Here is a 19,271-nt window from a genome sequence, read left to right on the forward strand (position 1 = left end):
GACTTGAATCAGAGCTATCTGCTACACACTATAAATGGTTGTAACTGCTGTTTTTTATTAAATCAATAAAAGCTAGCTAATAATTACTATTTTTCAGCCTGGAGAAGAGAAGGCTCCAGGGAGACCTTAAAGACCCCTTCCAGTGCCTAAAAGGGGCTTAACAGAAAGCCCCTTTTCCATAAGGGCAGGGCTAGATGACATATTTTGTTGACAAATACCTGGTGAGGCAGGTTTTTGTACCTTCCCTGCCCTCCTACTGTGTGTTCTCTGGCAACTTGTACCCCAGAGACCCAGCTGCTGACCAGTAGCTGTTAATTCTTGGGCTGTCTCCAACCAGGTTATCCCTGGTGGAGCACCCCTTCTTCTAGGTCTGGGGGTTGCCTTTATGCCCTCCTGTAATTGTTCAGCATAAACTTTTAGTGCCTCAGGCAGGCCTCGGATTAAGACCAGAAATCTCTGTGGATCCGCCTCGAGTTCCATTGGGGAATTTCGTTGTGGGTCTAATAATTTTGTGTGCATTAATTGGAGACATGTGGGGTTTTGTACACTTTGTACAATGTGACCAGTTTGGGTGTTTTAATCATGTGAGGATCTCCCCTTTCTCTAGGGTCTAACCCTCCTCCTGCCCAGTAGGCAGCTCTCTGGGTCAGGGACCACAGTGCTCGGTTATCATTTGTGGTCATGAAGATCCCTGGGCCCCAAAATCCTAGAATCACAGAATCAGCTGGGTTGGAAGGGACTTCCGAGATCATCAAGTCCAACCCTTGATCCAACCCCACTGTGGTTCCCAGCCCATGGCACTGAGGCCACATCCAGTCTCTCTTTAAAAATCTCCAGGGATGGAGAATCCACCACTTCCCTGGGCAGCCCATTCCAATGGCTGAGCACCCTCTCTTCAAAGAAGTTCTTCCTAATATCCAACCTAAACCTCCCCTGGCACAGCTGAACACCCAGCCCTCTTGTCTTGCTGATGGTTGCCTGGGAAAAGAGACCAACCCCCCCCTGGCTCCCCCCTCCTGTCAGGGAGTTGCAGAGAGTGAGGAGGTCTCCCCTGAGCCTCCTCTTCTCCAGGCTGAACAGCCCCAGCTCCCTCAGCCTCTCCTCACAGCACTTGTGCTCCAGTCCCTTCCCCAGCCTCGTTGCTCTCCTCTGGACCTGCTCCAGGACCTCAATGTCCTTCCTGAGCTGAGGGCCCAGAACTGGACACAGCACTCCAGGGGTGGCCTCACCAGTGCTGAGTCCAGGGTAAGAATCACTTCCTTGGACCTTTTGGCCACACTGTTCCTGCTCCAGGCCAGGATCCATTGGCCTTCTTGGCCACCTGGGCACACTCTGGCTCCTGTTCAGCTTCCTGTCCATCCCCACTCCCAGCTCCCTTCCTGCCTGGCTGCTCTCCAGCCCCTCTGTCCCAGCCTGGAGCTGCCGGGGGTTGTTGTGGCCAAAGTGCAGGACCTGGCACTTTTTGTAATTGCTCCCCTAATGCCTTCATTGACTCTCAAAGAGGTCTTATCACTTCACCTGTAGATTTCTGAATAGCCTCTTTTTCTAGCTGGTCCTGCAAAGCTCTCATTGACTCTTGGAAAGATCTTATCACCTCACTTACAGATCTCTGAATAGCCGATCTTTCCTTTGGCACTGTTCTAAGGACAACGCCTAAAACAGCACCTACAAAAAGCAGTCCTAAACCAAGGACAGACATCAGGAGGGAATAATCCCCATATAACTCACCCTGGGGTGTCATTCCTTTTGACTCAGTCATTAATTCAGGTTAATGTCTTTCTCCCCCTTAACCCTCTGAGGGTTGGCTTGGCTGTCTCCTGGAAAACCTTTCAACAGGTCCAGGTACTAGAGAACCTTTCAACAGATCTGATGTGCCCGGGTCACACCGAGAGGAGAAAAATTCTCGTTATAATTTTACAACGAGGGGACAGTCACCATCTGACTCGCCCTCTGTATCAGTTTTGGACTGCACTGATTACTCCACCACGTCCAAAGGATCCTCTCCGTGACGCCAAAAATGTTACGACCCGCCCCAGAAAAAGGGGAGGGGGGTAACCCAGGTTCTTATTGTGATAAAGTCTCGAGTTTCTATAAGTTTTTGAATAATAGTTTATTATCTGGTAAAACCAAGCAGCCGGTTGGGTGACAGAAATGGGACCGGTTTCCCAAATCTGCACACCCCTACCACAGGGTACATTTAGTATTTATCTTAGCTACTTCATGCATATTAATTATATCATATACATATACATTCTACAGGTTTTTGCTAAGTATTTAATATATAGGTTTTCTTACAGCTAAAGCTAAAAGGGTTATCTCTACAACCAGTCATAATTCATGCATTCTTGGACGAACAGGCGCCTAAAAAAACCCATATTTTATTTTTGGGATAGTAGGGAGGTTTAGGGCCTCTTGACCTTGTAAGGGTCTGTTTTATTTCTTTGTGGTGTGTAATTAAGTTTTACAGTCCGTTTGTTTTATTTTGATGTAATCACCCATTTGTTGCACAAATCACAAATATTTATATATCACATTATCAATAATTCCCTTGGGGTGGATTAGAGTGAAACGACACCGAATAGTCGGTGTCTGAAAACGTATAGAGGTAGAGTTTATTTTAACAATTTTGTTTTAACGGGTATGTTGGCATTTTGGGTGTTGTCATCTATATTATCTATCACAGGGATAACCCCTGGGGGGGGAAAATGTATAAGGGAGAGAAAGGAAAGACAGGATGAGGGTAAGGGAGAGTAAGGGAAAGAAAAGCTGAGGGTGGAAAGATGTCTATAGTCACTGCCCACGGGGTCCAGTGATGGAACTTGGTAGTTACAGCTTCCATGTGTGTGAAGTGGTGGCCTTGATCCATTGAGGGTGAAGGAGGGAAGCCCCCACACTGCAAGAAGTTATGAGTTATTATATCCATGGATGGTGTCCCAGGCCATGCCATGAGCCTCCAACATCTGTGTCAGATCTGTGTCCAGTTCTGGGCCCTCAGCTCAGGAAGGACATTGAGGTCCTGGAGCAGGTCCAGAGGAGAGCAACGAGGCTGGGGAAGGGACTGGAGCACAAGTGCTGTGAGGAGAGGCTGAGGGAGCTGGGGGGGCTCAGCCTGGAGAAGAGGAGGCTCAGGGGAGACCTCCTCACTCTCTGCAACTCCCTGACAGGAGGGGGGAGCCAGGTGGGGGTTGGTCTCTTTTCCCAGGCAACCATCAGCAAGACAAGAGGGCTGGGTGTTCAGCTGTGCCAGGGGAGGTTTAGGTTGGAGATTAGAAAGAACTTCTTTGCAGAGAGGGTGCTCAGCCATTGGAATGGGCTGCCCAGGGAAGTGGTGGATTCTCCATCCCTGGAGGTTTTTAAGAAGAGACTGGATGTGGCCTCAGTGCCATGGGCTGGGAACCACGGCAGGGTTGGATCAAGGGTTGGACTTGATGATCTCAGAGGTCCCTTCCAACCCAGCTGATTCTATGATCTCCTGGGTCTGGGCTGATTTTCCCTGAGGAGTCTGGCAAAAGGGTTTTTCCCACCTTTCAAGATTATCAAGGAGGCAGGAATGGACTTCGATGGACCATCTGAGGTCTAATGTAAAAGCCCTGCAGAAGCCTGCAAAAGTCCCTTGGCAATCCTAGAATGCCTAAATTGTGAACCCTTTCAGTCTCTGACAGGTAGTGGTGGGACAGGGGGGGATTGGCCTCGAGCTGGAGCAGGGCAGGGTTGGGTTGGATATTAGGAATAAATTCTTCCCTGTGTGGATGGTGATGCTCCAGAACAGGTCGCCCAGAGAGGCTGGATTTTGGAGGAACTGGGGAGGGAAGAGGGATCATAAAAGGCAGGATGTTGGGAGAGAACTGAACAACTTCTGGCTCAAGAAGAGATCAGAGGTCTGTGAGATGCGTTGAATGTAGTGATTTCATCAAACTCCTGCGCATTCAGTGTTTGGTTTTCTTTTTTTATTTTTTTTTTTTACTTTCATTGCTTTATTTTCGTTTTCTGTTTTTCCTTTCTCCTCCCCCTCGTTGTGGGGAACAAAACACTTGATTTGAAGGGAGGAGTCAGGCTCCCAGGGACTGGCTGATCCCAGTCTGCTGCGGGTGGGAAGGGAACAGCCTTTTTTTTTTTTTCTTTGCCTTTGTTCACTTAAAGGAGTTCACTTGCGGGAGTTTTAATGGAAGGGAACTTAATGTCACATTATCCTGTTTTAAAGTTACTGCTTTTTTTAACTCATTTTTCAGTTTATTTGGTACTTTCTGTCTTCATGACATGTCTTTTTGAGCATGTGTATATTTTTGTCAAGTATCTCTGGTCCCTCCTAATGGAAAGTTCTAGTGAAAGTAATACAACTAATATTTTTAAATGTTTATGGGGTAAGTAAATCATGTTTGCTGTTGAATTGATATGTCTCCTTAAGTGTTTTAGCTGTAAGTCATCAGCATTTGCTTGTTACCTTTTATTTAGAAGTTTTTCACTTAAAGTAGGATTTAATTTGGGTGGTCTGTGGGAAGAGTTGTTTCTGTGGGAAATGTTTCTGAAATAATTTTAGTTGAATGGCATTTAAAATTAGACCACTCAAGGAAAAAATAGGGTTGATTAATTTCTTCTTTTGATGGTGAGATGGTTTCTTTTACCTCCATGAAGATTTTGTTGTGAATGATAGATTGGCTCCTTATATATAACGAAGAAAAAAGTGATAAATCTCTAAATGGTTAAATGATGATATGCTGGAAGTGTTTTCTGGCTTGCAAAAGGATTATTGTTTTCCATCTTTTAAATATCTCTATTATGAGGAATTTCTGGTGATTATTAGTGTAGCTTTGGAGTTTTCATGTGTCTGAACTGTTTCAACAGACACTTCTTGGAGAAACGGTTCACAGAATTAAGTCTGGACATGTTCAGTCTTTGTGAGCCTTGAGTTTTGTTCTGATTCATTGAAATTTTATGTCATTAAGTTGTTTTTAATGAGCAATGACTACTGGCACAAGGTATTTAAGTGTGCATACATTCGATTTAACTTGAGGAATGGTTATGTGAGACACCCCTCTGGCTGGAGGGAGGTCCCTCAAATGGGTGGATTTGTGCTTTTCCACGGTGTCTTCCAGGATTTTGTACCTAAAGGTATAAAATACTTCTCTGAGGATCATAAAATAAGCATTTTTTGAAGCGTAGACAGTCGCTAAAACTTCATGTGTATAATTAATAACTCCTTTTTTCACGTTGGAGTTTCTGGTAGTTCGGCAGAAGCCTAATAATGAATCGAGCAAGATTTAAGGGTTTAGGGAGCTGCACCTCATTTTTGGGTTCCAGGGCTTGAAAAGCTTCAATCCAGACTGGTACCTCTGTGGCTGTGTCCCATATGAGGAATATATGAAATAGAAATTAAAATGAAATAAAATTTAACTGTGTTAATTTAGCTATGTAAGTGTGACTTTGCAAAATGTAAAACTGCTTAAAAGTTTCTGCCCAAGCTGTGGGCAAATTAAGATAAAAATAGCTTAGGGAACAGGGAGGGCTTTTTTAGCATGTAGAGAGGGGTGGGGAACCTAAAACTGTTTGAAATGATAAATCTCTATAATGGTAAGAATAGGAGGTAAAACTAAGTGTCTATTTAGATAAGGCAGACTGCAACAAGAGTGTGTGTATAGATAATTTTAAACCTGCTACTTTCAAACTGTATAAAAAGCTGTGGTGTTCCTTTGCTCAGGGGAGTGCACTGGGGGAAAACATCTGCCCCTTTCTCATCCCTGGCCTTAACAAAAGTGCTTTTCAGATTGTTCAAAGGTTTCTTTTGGATCAGAGCTGCACCTCACTTTTGGGTTCCAGGGCTTGAAAAGCTTCAATCCAGACTGCTGTCTGTGTGGCTGCATCCAATATGAGGAATATATGTGTGTGTTTTCTCACTGTTGGCACTTAAAAAAATTGTTGAAAATGAAAAACCTTCTCGACTCAATCACGAGCCAAGGCGGGCACGTTCAGCGCCTGACGTGTGGGGTTTTAATTCCGTGGGAAAGAGTGGAGAGAGGATTTTTGCAGTTGCTTGGTGTGGCTTCCTGGGTGTGACCATTACAATAAAGAATTAAGCCCTGGTTTCTACCTTGTTGCTCAGGAACTGTTTGTTCAGGAACTGTTGAGTGGCAGCATTGAATCCCCGAAGCTGTGAAGTGTAAACTCAATGTCAGGTCTTGTGTAAAATTCAGTGTCGAGTCTTGGATGTGAAGTTCCAGGGTTGGAAATGAAGCTGCATCTCGAGATCGACCCTTTCTTGTCCTTGGGATCCAGTATTTCCAAATATTTTTCCATATATTTGCATTTCTGAGATTGGCAGGGCTTGGACTTGACTTCAGCTCTGTGGTTTTGAAGTTGCAAAATTCTTCCTCCAGAATTCCCCCGGTGGAACTTGAACTTCCAACAGGGATCTGTTATTCCCTGCAAAAATTTTGATTTCTGACTAATAAGGACTAATATCAACTCTAGTTCTACAGAACAGGCTGATTTCTTTAGCCTGGAGTTTAATAGTTATAATATAATGTTGTGGAGTCAGATCAGATCTTGCAGAACTTTAAGATTCTTCTATTTGTTTGAAATATTTTTCCCCTTTGTGGGATTAATAAAATCCTACACTATTTAACAAAATAGTGTTGTCTCACTGGTTGTCTCAGTTTTCGATATTGTAAATTTTTAACATCTGTTTATAAAGGAAAATGTGAGTTCTAAGTGCTTTTTCTTTTATATTTCAAGTGATGCTCATCTTGTTTAAAATCCCTTTTTCTCGTTACAGACCAGTGTCATCAAAACAAACGAAAGCAAAAACCCAAAGTTGGTGACTCTGAAAAAATGAGGTAAAAAAATAGTATTTATTTTGAAATTTATGATTACTTTGAGTTATTTTATGTAGCACTTAGAAAGGACTTAATGTCCCTTGGACTTGCTGCTGGTTTTATACATAATGGTAGCTGGGTGAAGTTCCCAAAATTCCTGTTTTCACAAAGAACCAGAGTTATTACTTGAAAATTAAATATTTTCCATAGCTGAGCAGAATTTTAGTCAATGAATAAATTTACTTAGTCTTTAAGTTGTTTGCAACTTGAATTTTTCACTTAATTCAATAATTTCCCTTAAATCAATATCTGATTTTAAGCACATAAATACTCCTTGTAGGACATGCTGAATGTAAATGAGTGTGTTTGGTGGTTTAGGGCCAACATTAAATTAGTTGAGATAAAAAGCACTATAGATTTTTATGGGTAAAATTTATGCTTCCACCTGTTAGGAGATTTAAAACAGAAGTTTTAGCAAAAGAAATCCGTATTTCCAGTGATAGTGGGGCCAAGGGGGAGCTGTGGCTGCACTTTCTTTTTTTTCTGCTTCTCCAGCTGGAGGTTTTTGGTGGTGTTTAGGGTGGTTATAAACACCTGAGGGTACAGCAGAACGAGGTATTTACTTTGAAATAGGAAAATTTCCATTAAATGATAATTTTTCAAGGCAGATTTCACAGGTAGAAGAGTCCAAGCCTTTAGGAAAGGTTGGACCTGAACCTGATTATTCCGATTCTTAATCAAAGTGTGACCACAAATTCAGCTGCTTTTTAATCTGTGTTTATTGCAGTACAATCCTGTTGTTTTCCCATAACTTTTGGAATGCCCCCTTGGCCAGGACAATGGAAACTTTGTCACTTTGTCCTTTATTTCACTGAACTGGATTTCTCCTTTCACTTGAAGGGGGGGAAATGTTATGATTTATTTTGGAACAAATCCTTCTTAAAGCAGCTGAACCATCTCCAAAATTGCTTCTCTCGTGGGGAAGATGAGCAGACCTGTAAAAATCACACTGTTGCTTGAAAATAAGTTTATATTTAAAGGGTGTTTATAAACTCCTGATGCCATTGTCCTGTTTTTTGTAGGGATCACCTTGATTTGAAGAGGGAGTCTAAAGCCATGGAAGATAAAGGCCTCTGTGCTGTGCCACAGGTAACTGGAAATTCAGTGGGATATGGCCTTAAATGTGAATTATTTGGCACCTTTTAGTAACACTGTGCAAAATCTTGGTTTATTCCTAAATGTAACACTTTGTGCTGAGCATGACTTCGATCAGGAGGCAAAAATTCTGTGGTTACACTGATTTATTGCTGCCTTGTTGCTTCTCCTCCTGTAATCAGTATAACAAAACTCAGTCTAGTCATAGACTAGCTAAGCTAAACCCACGAGTTTACAGCTCCCCTGTATCTTAATTTGTAAGAAAAAGGACAAATATTACTGGGAATAAATCAGGGATTTAGGGTACCCCTCCCAAAGTTCTGACTGAACACGTTTTCTTGTGTTTGATAAACATGTTTGGAAATAATCAGGGAACATTTTGTTGGGTGGCTGTTTGAAACACGGTGCAATTCATATTTCGAGTGAGAATTTTCCTCCTCTGGTCTTACCAGCTGCCAAAATTCTTGGAAGGAAATCGTGGGAATGCACATAATTAATCATTTGATCTCTGTTAATTTTGGGGATGCAGACACCAAAAATCTCTACTGTGATTAATCACCTCACAAGACAAAACTCAATTCAGGAGAAGGTTCAAGTTCCACCTGCACTAAGACCCTTTATTTCCTTCAAAATACCTATTTTTGTTTTGCCAGTGCATTACAAGTATCAAAAGGAGCGTTTTAATTGGCTTAATTAGCTTCTAATGTGGTGTAGCTTAACACCAAATTAATATAATTTGTCCTGTTTTATGGCTACATGCTCTTAACAGCATTAACTCAGTAGTTCTAGGAAATTAAAACAAGTGTTAATTATTTAGTGTCCCTGCTGGAAATCCCTGCAGACTCCAGGAAGTATCAATAGTGAGAACAAAATAACAAAATCACTCTGAAACCTTCTAGCACTGAACAAATTAACTGAGCTGGACTGAAAGTGTAGCAGGAGGAAACAGTTCTCAGTTTTTTCCAAAGACATTTGTGCACAAAATGGAGTGTAAAAGTGAGGAAAAGCAGAAGTCTGGGTTGTGGTTTTGGGGTTTTTTTTAACGTGTAAGCAAAATTAAAACGGTGCTTGAACTAAACTTGAAGCTTTGTGGAGAGAAAAGGATCTAAATTTAGAAGAAAAACTGATTTTTTTTTTTTAGTGGGATTAGCAGCAATGGGTCCATCTAGAGATTTTAGAAGTCAAATTTAAAATTTTGTAAAGACAGTGCTCTAAGAGTGGAATTGTGGTAAAACTGTAGGAAGTGGAGACTTTACAGTTGTCTCTTGGATAAATATTTTAGCAAATTGCTTGCTTTGACAAAAGGAGAAAAAAAAAGGGAAATACTGTTTTCCTTTGGACTTACTGCCTTCCTAAATATTCCAGATGGATTTCAATACAGAAGATGTAAAAAACCCCAGGAACAAGGGATTTACAGCCTCCCTGGAGGAGTGTCCCAGTGATAAACCCACCCTTCTACCCACGTTGAGAGCTTTAGGTGCTGCAGAACGTGAGGTAAACTGGGAGGAATTGTAATAATTGACCAGAATAATTTGAATTTGTGCCTTCAACAACCCCGTTTCCCCTCTCTTCTTTCCACCAAAATAGTGTTTGTTGTGGAGTCGTTGGCTGCAGGGCCAAGTGTTTCACTGATAATTATGCCAAGGAGCTTAGAAATGAGAACAGAATTAAAATGAAGACAGAATTAAAATGAGAACAGAATTAAAATGAAAACAGAGTAGCACAAGGGTGTATTTTTGGTGATCTTCAGCCTAAATGTGCCTTTCTAAACGTGACCTGAAAACATTTACAGGTGTAATGTTCTTTTTAAAAGTTTTAAAAAAAAAAAAAGGAAAACGTGGTTTTCTTGTGGATTTACTGTCTCCCCAGGTATTCCAGGTGGATTTTAATGCCTTGCCAGAAGGTGTTACATCCCTTGCTCGTGATGGTTGCACAGCCTTGATGGACCAGCAGTGTCACAGTGCAGAACAAGCCTTCTCACAGCTGCTCAGCATTCTATATACTTCAGAATTTAGGGTAAACTCAGAGGAATAACTTGGTTTTTTTAGAGTAATTTTATTTTGAGTAATTATTTTATGCATTCGGCACCCTGCTTCATTTTTTCCTTCCCCCAAAATTGTCTTTATTATTGAGTTGTTGACTGCAGTGCCAAGTGTTTCACTGGTAGTTGTGCCAAGGAAATAAGAACAAGGATAAAACCCCCCAGTAATTACATAGGATGTGTTTTTGATAATGTTCAACATAAGTGTGCATTTCTAGATGCAGTGTAAAAAATACTTACCAAAATCGTGTTTTTGTTAAAGTAATATAAAGTACATTGATCAAATACTGTGTTTTATAAAAAACTACAGTCTGTTGGTGGTTGGACTTGATGATCTTAAAGGTCTTTTCCATCCTAAATAATTTTCTGTGATTGTCAGATTAACTTTTATCATTAATGATGTAGGGTAAAAGTGATTTTTATTCTTCAAGTTAGATAACTCTTTGATGGCAAATACTGTGAAATTTGGTGTCTGTGTGTCTATGTCCAATCAGATATTGACCCAGTTGTCATCCTGGATTTCTTTAAATTAATGTATAACAGTTTGTACAATGTTTTTGTTTGTACTGCCACTATAATTTGACTTTTTTTTTTTTTTTCAGTATCTGAATATTCATAAAATTAATTATGCTATAATCATCTATGGACATGCCACTGCCCTTCTGGGAATAGGACAACCTGAGGTAGGACATGAAGCCTGGTTTTATCTATTTTATATTGAAATACTGCTTTTATTCTGACCTCTAGCTCAGGCAGCTGCCCATCCATTTTTATCTCTTCCTAAGAGACAGAAGATGAGTGGGGAAGGAAACCTGGTGACACATTTTGGAATTATACATTGGGACTAGATCCTTAATGACTTTAAATAACTAAAGCTACCAAATAAAATGTCTTTTTAAGCTTTCAAATGAGATTCTGGTGTTAAGAAATTAATTATTACACATATATATATACATATTATTACATATAATATACATACATATTATTACATATAATATATATAATTACATTATTATATTGTTATATATTATTATAATATATATAATTCATATATGACTATTATGGTTGGTTTTTTTCTTCTACTTTGTTATGTGGGTCTGCACCAGTGTTTTTAAGACAAACATTCAGCTCCTAAAACAGGAGACAGAGTTTGCTTCTTTTGTTCTGGAGAACACCAAAATACTTTGCTGTTTTCCAGAACCAAAGGCAAACTCTGGATTTATTTGGGTTTGTTTGTTTGTTTTTTTCAAGTTGGTTTGGGGTTTTCTTCCTGCGGTGTTTTATAATGTTCAGTGTCTTAAAATGAATTTAAAAACCAATTTAAAAGCCGTTTAATTTCGTTCTTTCAGAGGGAGTCTGTGTTTACAGAATAAGTTTCTTTTTTTTTTTAAAAAAGGGGAAGCTTTTCCTGTGATCATAAGGTTGTGTAATTCCATTTACTGTTCATAAGACTGATCAAAGAATAGGGCATCCTGACCCACTGTAATGGGGAAAAAAAACCAGAGGAAAAGTGGAAAGCTTATGGAAAAGCACCGTTTATTTGTGTCTTACATTTCTTTTGAAGGCACTGGCAAAGGCTGAAGACCAGTTTAAGAAAATAATTGAAGAATACCCCGAAGAAAGATGCTTTTGTTTGGCACACTATGGAATTGGGAGGGTTTACCTCAGGCAAAACAGGTTGGTGTGACGGAAAACTTCAAGATTTGGTAGGAAGAAAAAAAAAATCCTTTTGTCTGAGGAAGTAGGCATGGTGGGGTTTTAATTATTCTGTGTCAATCACTGAATTCCTCCGTCAGGATGGTTTATTACAACCTGGAGTTTGGTTTATTACAGCTTGGAGTTTGTTCCTGCCGAGGAGCTCAGGGAAGCTGCAGAATAATCCAGTGGATTTGAGGGAACGGGGATAGGACTGACCAGCTCATCCCTGCAGTGGTGGGGAGGGGGGAGAGCTCTGTGGGAGAAGAACAAAAACCTTTGTGTTCTTGTGGAAAAAAATGTAGTGTAAAGAAAGCTTAAGTTATCTGAGGCCTGGGGAGGCCCGAGAGTGACCTTGGGCTGAGATAAGGCGGCTGCTCCAGTGAGTCACCCCATTCCCTGGAACAGATAATAGGGATGTTTTTCCTGTTTTCCTTGAGCCAAAACACCAGAGGGAGGTGAGGGGGAGTGTGACGTGCAGAAACAGGGCCAGTAACAAACTCGAGAGCTGCTTCAACCCACGTATTCCTGGTGAGGTTTCTTCCCAGCATCCCGAGACTCTGGGAATCACAGCTGTGGTGGTGCAGCTCCGTGTGGTGATTGCTGTGTGTAAAGCTCGGGTTGTGATTTTTGGTGCTTCACTACTGCTGCTCTGTGCGATCAAAATCCACCAGAAAGCTTGTGGTGGGGTGAGAGACCTTCATCCAGCTCTGCTCCCGCTCCCCCTCCTCAGCAGGAGGTGGGAAAGCTCCGGGATTGAGATAAAGGCAGGGAGATGATCACTTGCTAATGAGCCACGGGCAAAGCAGATTCAACGTGGGGCAGAACAACTTGTTGTCCCTTAAAATTGAGTTGGATGGTTGGAAAAAAAGTAGAAGGACTAAAATCACCTTTCTCCTACCCCTCCTTTATCCCAGGCTCGACTTCACTCCCTCATTCCCTCCTCCTCTCCCTCCTCCTCCCCTGAGCAGCCCAGAGAGATGGGGCATGGGGGAGCTTTTTTCCCCTACTCCCCACAGCCCTGCAGTGTGTTTTGTCCTTCCTTATCCCTGTTTTCCACGAGGTGCTTTGCCTTAGGGGCTCTGCTGTTCCCAGTGTTTTATCCAGCTGGATCTGGGGCAGCCCTGGCTTCTCCTTAGGGAATGGTCCCCACCTCCCTGACCAGCCTTGCCATGTAAAACCAATACAATGCCAAATTAAGTAAGTTTTGATATTAAACCTTGACCCCTCCTCATGTGGAACGTCTCAAAGCACTGGGCAGAGTGGGTTGGATGCTGAGAGGGGATTCCTGCTTCCCACTGTTGGGTGCAGTCTGTGTTCCAGGAGCTGTCTGCATCCCAATCCCGTGGTTGTGGCTCTTCTTTCCTTGGCAGTTCTGACCCAAAAAGTTGCCTGCACAGGTGGCAACACCTCTGGCCACCCAGCCTCCCCCAGGCAGGGCTGCTCCCATGTCTGCACTGCCTGAGCTCAGGGAACACCCCGAGTCCTGTGTCCCCTCCCTGGCTGAGCAGGGTTGAAGGTCACTCCTGTGCACACACACAGGTCCTCACTCTGCATTCCCAAGCACTCCCACATTCGTGGGTCCCTGGAATGTCAGCACAGGCTCTCAGTCTGCCTCGTATCTGTGCATGGATGCTGAGCCCTTTAACCTGGCTCACAGCTTGAATCTTTTATCCCAGGGAGTCCTTAAACAGGGAATTCAATGAACCAGGTGTTCTCTCACCCCACATACTCTCGGTTGCCACTGTTTGCTGCTCAGATGATAAAATGAATCATCAAAGACTGTGTAGAAGTTGCTCTCAGAGGATTTGAACACGCTGTGCCTGTTTCCAACTCCAGATTTGCTCATGCACTCGATCAGTTCCTGAGATCAAAGCTGATGATTGATTTGAAGATTGTCCCGGGGGTGTTGACGTGGCCGGCGACAGCTCGGGTCATTGAGGAGACACAGACAGAGAGTTTGCAGGTGTGTTTAACCTCCTCCTCCTCCTCTTCCTTCTCTTCCTCCTTCTCCTCCTCCTCCTCCCTGCCTCCCACATCCTAGAAAGGTGGGGGTGAAATGGAAATGTGGGAAGCATCCCATTACCAGCATAAGGGCAGGAGCTCTGAGTCAGGCTCTGTGCTTGGGGATTTCTGTGGAATATGGTTCTGATCTGCTCCAAGTACTTCCTGATTTCTTCATGGAAGAATTTCCCCGTGGAAAGGCAGGGAGGTGGTGGAGTGCCCATCCCTGGAGGTGCCCAAGGAACAACTGGACGTGGCACTCAGTGCTCTGGGCTTGGGGGACAAGTTGGGGATTGGGCACGGGGTGGAGTCTGATCTTGGAGATCTTTTCCAGCCTCGATGATCCCGTGATGATGGGTGAACTCCTCCGTTGCACGTCACCAAACTTTCAAGTTGTGAATGCACAACACAATGCCAGAGAGAGCTGGTTAAAAATCGGAATTGGCAAAGATGTGAAGTGGAAAATGGCAGCAGAGGGGCCGTGTTGAAAACCAGACAGGGGGCTTGGACTGTGTCGTTTTTGGTTGAGGCAAAACTCCCCGTTTGACTTGAAAATTGTGCCTTGTGGATGTGGCACCACGAGGGGCAGGAGCTGCCCTGCAGGGAGACACTTTGGCCCAGGAGAACTTTGGAGGTTGTTCAGTGTCTGAGCTTGGCTGGACCTGTTTAGTTTTGGGTGGAAGCAGCAGTTCTGTTGTTTCCTAAACAAAAACCGACCCGAGGATTTCTCAGAGATGCCCCCCCCCCTCAGAAATCTGGTCACAGTGGTCTGGGGCCTCTGGAGAGCATAATGCAAATATCTGGCAGGGTTTGCTAGAGGTCTGTTTGTTTTTAAGGGTGTTTTATTAATCTGGACTCAACGCCAGCACTGTGGCACTTGCACTGACTGCATAAATCCACTTCACATAAATCTGACTTTCCCTCAGAGAATATTCTGGGAGAGACCTCCCTGGCTCCCCAGAGCTATCCCTGGGATTGTACCTGATCCTGTAACCCAGATCCCGGGTGAGACATGCTCTGGGAAGCTTCAGAGATGAGGAAGACACTCCTTTTTTATCATATTATCTCAGTTAATCTGGCTCCTTGTTTTGGCAGTGGGACGCTTCCTGCAGTTGGGATTGCTCAGGGTGTAAAACACGGGTCCAAGATAAACCTGCATGGTTTTGTTTTTTTTTATGTGAGTACTCAGCTGACAGCACTTCAAACAAGCTCAGGAATATTTTGGCCATAAAAGGACAATTTTATGTCTTTCCACTTAGAAAAGAGTTGTTCCTCTGGTATTAGTCAACTGCTTTTCTGAGGGAGATCCGTGTCTGGCTGCAGAATTCCCCAGGAGCCTGTAAGTACACGCTGAATTTTCCCTGTTTTCCATGCAGTTTGCCTCACATCTCTTTTGTTTTTTTTTTCTCAGATGGCTTTAAGGAATTGTATTGAGCAGTGCAAGTTCCCTCCAGAACCAGATGCTGTCTGTCGGTATCAGCAGTGCCACGGCCACTCCAAAATCCAAATATTTTTTACAGACCCAGACTTTAAGGTAAATTTCGAGGGCAGAGGTGAATTTAAAAGGGTTTGAGGAGTAAAGCTTCACACTTGCATGGTTTCTGCCCCCTTCCATGTTCCCTGCTGTTAAGCTGAGGTGTTTATTTCTGTTATGCTTTTCCTTAAAAATGTTAAATTTGTCCCATTTCTCGTTGTTAGGGTTTTATACGTGTTATTTGCTGTCAGCAGTGCAGGGTGGAGTTTCATATGAGCTGCTGGAAAAAGTTGAAAACAACGAGCTACAGTGATAAAAATGATAAGGTAAGAGCTTTGGCAGGCCACAGGCATCTTTAATCAAGTTTATATCATTGATATTAGATTTTATTTATATTATACTTAATGTAATTTTATAAACTACGTTATCAGCAGCCAGTGTGAAACAAAGGGAAATCAGGCAACATATGCAGTAATAAATGCATAAATACATATTCTGAAAATTGATTTTTTTTCAGTGTGAAGTTGGAGGAGGGGCTTTGGGAATAACAGGGACGTGCCACAGACCTTCCTGAATTTTTTGATTCGATTTTTTTTTTTTATTACCTCCAATTAAGAAACTGTGATTTGTGTAAGAGCACAGCTGGTGTGTGTGGATTTAAATCTCTTTTGTTTTGTGTGTTTTCTCCCACAGGATTTCCTTAAGGAATTGTGTTTTACTCCCGATTGTAAAGGCCTTATTTCAAAAATAATTATTTTCAGTCCTTCTGGTCAGGTAAAATGTGAAGTAAGTACGTTCATATTTTACATGAAAATAATCTTAAAAATAATAAGGAGATAAAGTGAAGATGAGAATTTAATTGCAAAAGAAAAAAATTAAGTTGTGCTGTCTTAACTGTGGGATCTCAGCATTATTTAGGAATATCAATTCCCTGTGTTACCTTCCAGCCTCTCTTTCCTGCTGATAAAGATGCTCCTTCCCAACTTACAGCAGCAAAAGAGAATTTTAGTTAAGACCTTCAGGAGGTTTATTTAGGCTTCCTTTTCTCTTTTGTAGTATATTTACTGTTTTCCAAGTGTTTCTGGGGTTTGGGTGCAGCCACGTTGGCCTTGTAACCCCAAATTTAATTAATTTCTCATCCCTTCTTTCGGTAGTTTGAACTAAAAATCACAAAACCCAAGGGACCACCAAGGGCCTGTATTAAACAGAAATGTTCAAGGTAAGGTCTCTGCTGTTTTAAATCAATTTGAGAATAAACCAGTGCTCTCTAGGACTGATTTTCGTGCCTTTTTTAAGAGTTGCTAAAAGAGCACCAGTCCTTTGGAAAGACTGTTCTTGGCCCTTTTGATAAACTAAAAAGGCTAGTAAAGTACATTCTGATGCAATTATAAAGGCATTTAAATTGTCCCACAGAATTTACTGCCTCAGCAACTTCGTGTAAATACTTAAAAAGTGTAAAAAAAATCTGTGTATAATGTTGTTCCTTCAGTTATTGATGCACATCCCTTTGATATAACTGAGTTTTTGGTCAAGTGAGGTTGTAGATGAGGCTGGGAGGGAAAACAAAATCAACTTTTAAAAGTGAAAGAAAAATTTGAAAATCAATGAAAAATTTAAAACCTTAAAATTTAGATTTTAAACATTTCAAGAACTCAAATGTTAATATCGGGTTCCAAAAACGCTGAGTTTTATAAGTTAAGAAAAGAAAGGATAATACCGAAGTTAGGAAAAAAAAGGATAATACTGAAATTAGAAAAAAAAGGGATAATATTGAAGTTAATGCTAATTCAGACATCTTTAATGGGAGTAAAAATTGTTACATTGAGGACTTGATAAAAATACTTAATTTTTTTGCAACTTTTGTGAAATTTTGTGGTCTCTTGACTGGTAAACGAAAACCGGCTTTTATCATATTCGTATTTTTCAGCCCAGTATTTTCAGGGAAATGGGGCTGGTAGCTAATAACATTATGACAAATAATTGAGATGTGCCTGATTCCTTTGGCAGCTGACCTCAGGCAGTGTGGTTTGGTTGGGTTTTTTTTCAGTATCAGGAAGTTAAAAACGAAGCAAGAAAAGAAACTGCGGAGAAAACGCGCGCGAGAAGAGGCTCGAAATTCCGCTCAAAAGGAAGCAGAGGAGAACCAGGAGGGGAATGAACGGTCCCAGTACAGTCAGAGCAGTGGTAGGTGGCAGATTGTTGCCCTGATTTCTTCATGGGAAGGGTTGGAAGCATCAGCAGGGGCTGCCCAGGGAGGTGGTGGATGCTGATGTTGGACATCATCCTCCTCTGGAAGACTCGTGTGTTTTTCCTTGGATTTACTTTTGTTTCAGTTCTGGTTTTAATTTCCAGATATGTCAGCGCAGGGTTAAATTCCTCGTGGAAAACCTTTGGTTCTTCCTTGGCTGCTCCGTGCAGAGTCAGCCCAAAGGGGGCAAAAGGCTCCAATTCCAAGTTTAAAATTCCTGCTTAAAAGGGATTTCGGGAAAAGCTTTGTGCCCAAAAAGCTGGGATGCTGTTGAGGGGGAAAAAAACAAAAAAGAGGAAAAAAACCCCAGGGTCTTCTCAAAGAAAGAATTATATCAGCAATGACTTGAAAAGTATATTTCAGAGGATTGGGGTAAAATGAAATACTTCAATTTAAAAGTTTGTGGGCAGTTAATGCTCCAGCTTTTGCTGGGCTGTTGGGCTGCACTGCCCTGTTTCAGAGCTGTGAACATCCCCTGCAGCTTGTCAGGGCAAAGAGGAGAAGGGGTGATGTTGGAAAAATTCATTTTTTTTGTCTGTGTTATGAACTTGGCATCTAATTAACTCCATTTCCTGGAAGGATTTTCCGTGTTAAATACTCCGAGGGCGCTTTTTTTATCCCATCCAACCCATTCCCTGAGTTCTCTAGATCCCTGTGTTGCTCAGTGGTGAATCCTGGCAATTGGAGAGATTTTTTTGCTTCCTTGTGGGTTTCTAAAATCACATTCAGTTACCTCCTGTTTGGTTTTTTTTTGAAGTATTTGTTGTCTCTTTTTCCATGACTTTTTCATGGTCCTTGAAGCCACTGCAGGTCACTGTTACCTGCAGGTGACTTGACTGTTCACCCTAAAATCCAGTCAGGGTGTTTATTTCTCTGTGTAAACCAGATTTAAACCAATTTTGTATCAAATTCATGACATAAAGCTATTTTATATGGAAAACATATATATATATAATTATTGACATTCTGTAATTTCAGCGTGGTGATAAAGCAAATAATTAATAACACCACCGAGTCCCAATCACCGGTACTTAAAAATTGGTTTTTTATTGTGGTAGAGACATGAAATGTTGCTCATTTTGGGGTTTTTTTTTTGGTTCCCACTGTAGGTTATGGCCAAGATTTCCATGCTGGTGACCGGGTCCTGCAGCACATCAGTCGGAATTCCGAGCAGATCCAGACAGCAGTTGGTGATGCTGCCAAGTTATTAAAGGAATTACTGTCCTGGTTTGTCATCAGCGAGGAGGATTACACCTCATATTCCCAAACCAGCAGCAAATCCAAGGAAGTGATGGAGCAGCTCATCAGCCACTTAATTCAGGAAAAAAACAGGGTCAAAACAAGGGGGTTCATCCGCGTGCTGAGCGAGCTGGAAGGGGTGGATCCCAAATTGCTCAAGTGGCTGAAACATCTTAATAACTTGGGTAGGTTGTGCTCCTGGAACAGCAGAACACCTTTATCTGGCAGAGGAGAGGATAATTTCCCTATTTCCCACTCTTACTTTCTTAATTTCAAGTGGCAAAGCCAAGCTTCCCTGTTTTTCCTCCCCCTGCTCCTTAGCCAGGATTTCTGGAGAGGAAAGTACAACCTGATGTGGGCAGGGCTTTGTCCAAGAGGGGAGGAGAAAATGGAGCAGGTTTTTTTTCTCTTGTTGTCATTAAATGACCAGAATAGGCTTAAATGAGAATATTTGCATAAATGATCTGTTTGTGGAAAGTAAATGCTGGTGGGGTTTTAGTCATTAAAGTTTAGCTGCCTGTGCTAAACTCGGGAGGAACTTGATGTGGTGCCTTGCTGTGGTTTCCTGTTGGATTTATAATTGGAGGAAGATTTTTCCAGGCATAA

General features: G+C 41.9%; 1 protein-coding gene across 7 annotated transcripts in view; it reads left to right on the forward strand.

The window, feature by feature from the left end:
* Nucleotides 1-19,271, forward strand: part of TTC3 (tetratricopeptide repeat domain 3) — a 52,473-nt gene that overhangs the window by 14,974 nt on the left and 18,228 nt on the right. For 5 of the 7 annotated variants that reach the window (XM_032680984.1, XM_032680987.1, XM_032680985.1 and 2 more), the window contains 13 exons: nt 6,770-6,830; nt 7,892-7,958; nt 9,330-9,458; nt 9,834-9,980; nt 10,608-10,688; nt 11,570-11,682; nt 13,540-13,666; nt 15,116-15,238; nt 15,403-15,504; nt 15,872-15,964; nt 16,333-16,397; nt 17,226-17,362; nt 18,536-18,850. In XM_032680984.1, coding sequence (XP_032536875.1) covers nt 6,770-6,830; nt 7,892-7,958; nt 9,330-9,458; nt 9,834-9,980; nt 10,608-10,688; nt 11,570-11,682; nt 13,540-13,666; nt 15,116-15,238; nt 15,403-15,504; nt 15,872-15,964; nt 16,333-16,397; nt 17,226-17,362; nt 18,536-18,850 — 1,560 coding nt within the window. Of the gene's footprint in view, nt 1-4,180; nt 4,362-6,769; nt 6,831-7,891; nt 7,959-9,329; nt 9,459-9,833; nt 9,981-10,607; nt 10,689-11,569; nt 11,683-13,539; nt 13,667-15,115; nt 15,239-15,402; nt 15,505-15,871; nt 15,965-16,332; nt 16,398-17,225; nt 17,363-18,535; nt 18,851-19,271 lie in introns of those variants that run through there. The other 2 variants (XM_032680989.1, XM_032680988.1) reach the window with 2 other exon arrangements.

This window comes from Chiroxiphia lanceolata, chromosome 2, assembly GCF_009829145.1.
Source record: "Chiroxiphia lanceolata isolate bChiLan1 chromosome 2, bChiLan1.pri, whole genome shotgun sequence".
Classification (NCBI taxonomy): Eukaryota; Metazoa; Chordata; class Aves; order Passeriformes; family Pipridae; genus Chiroxiphia; species Chiroxiphia lanceolata.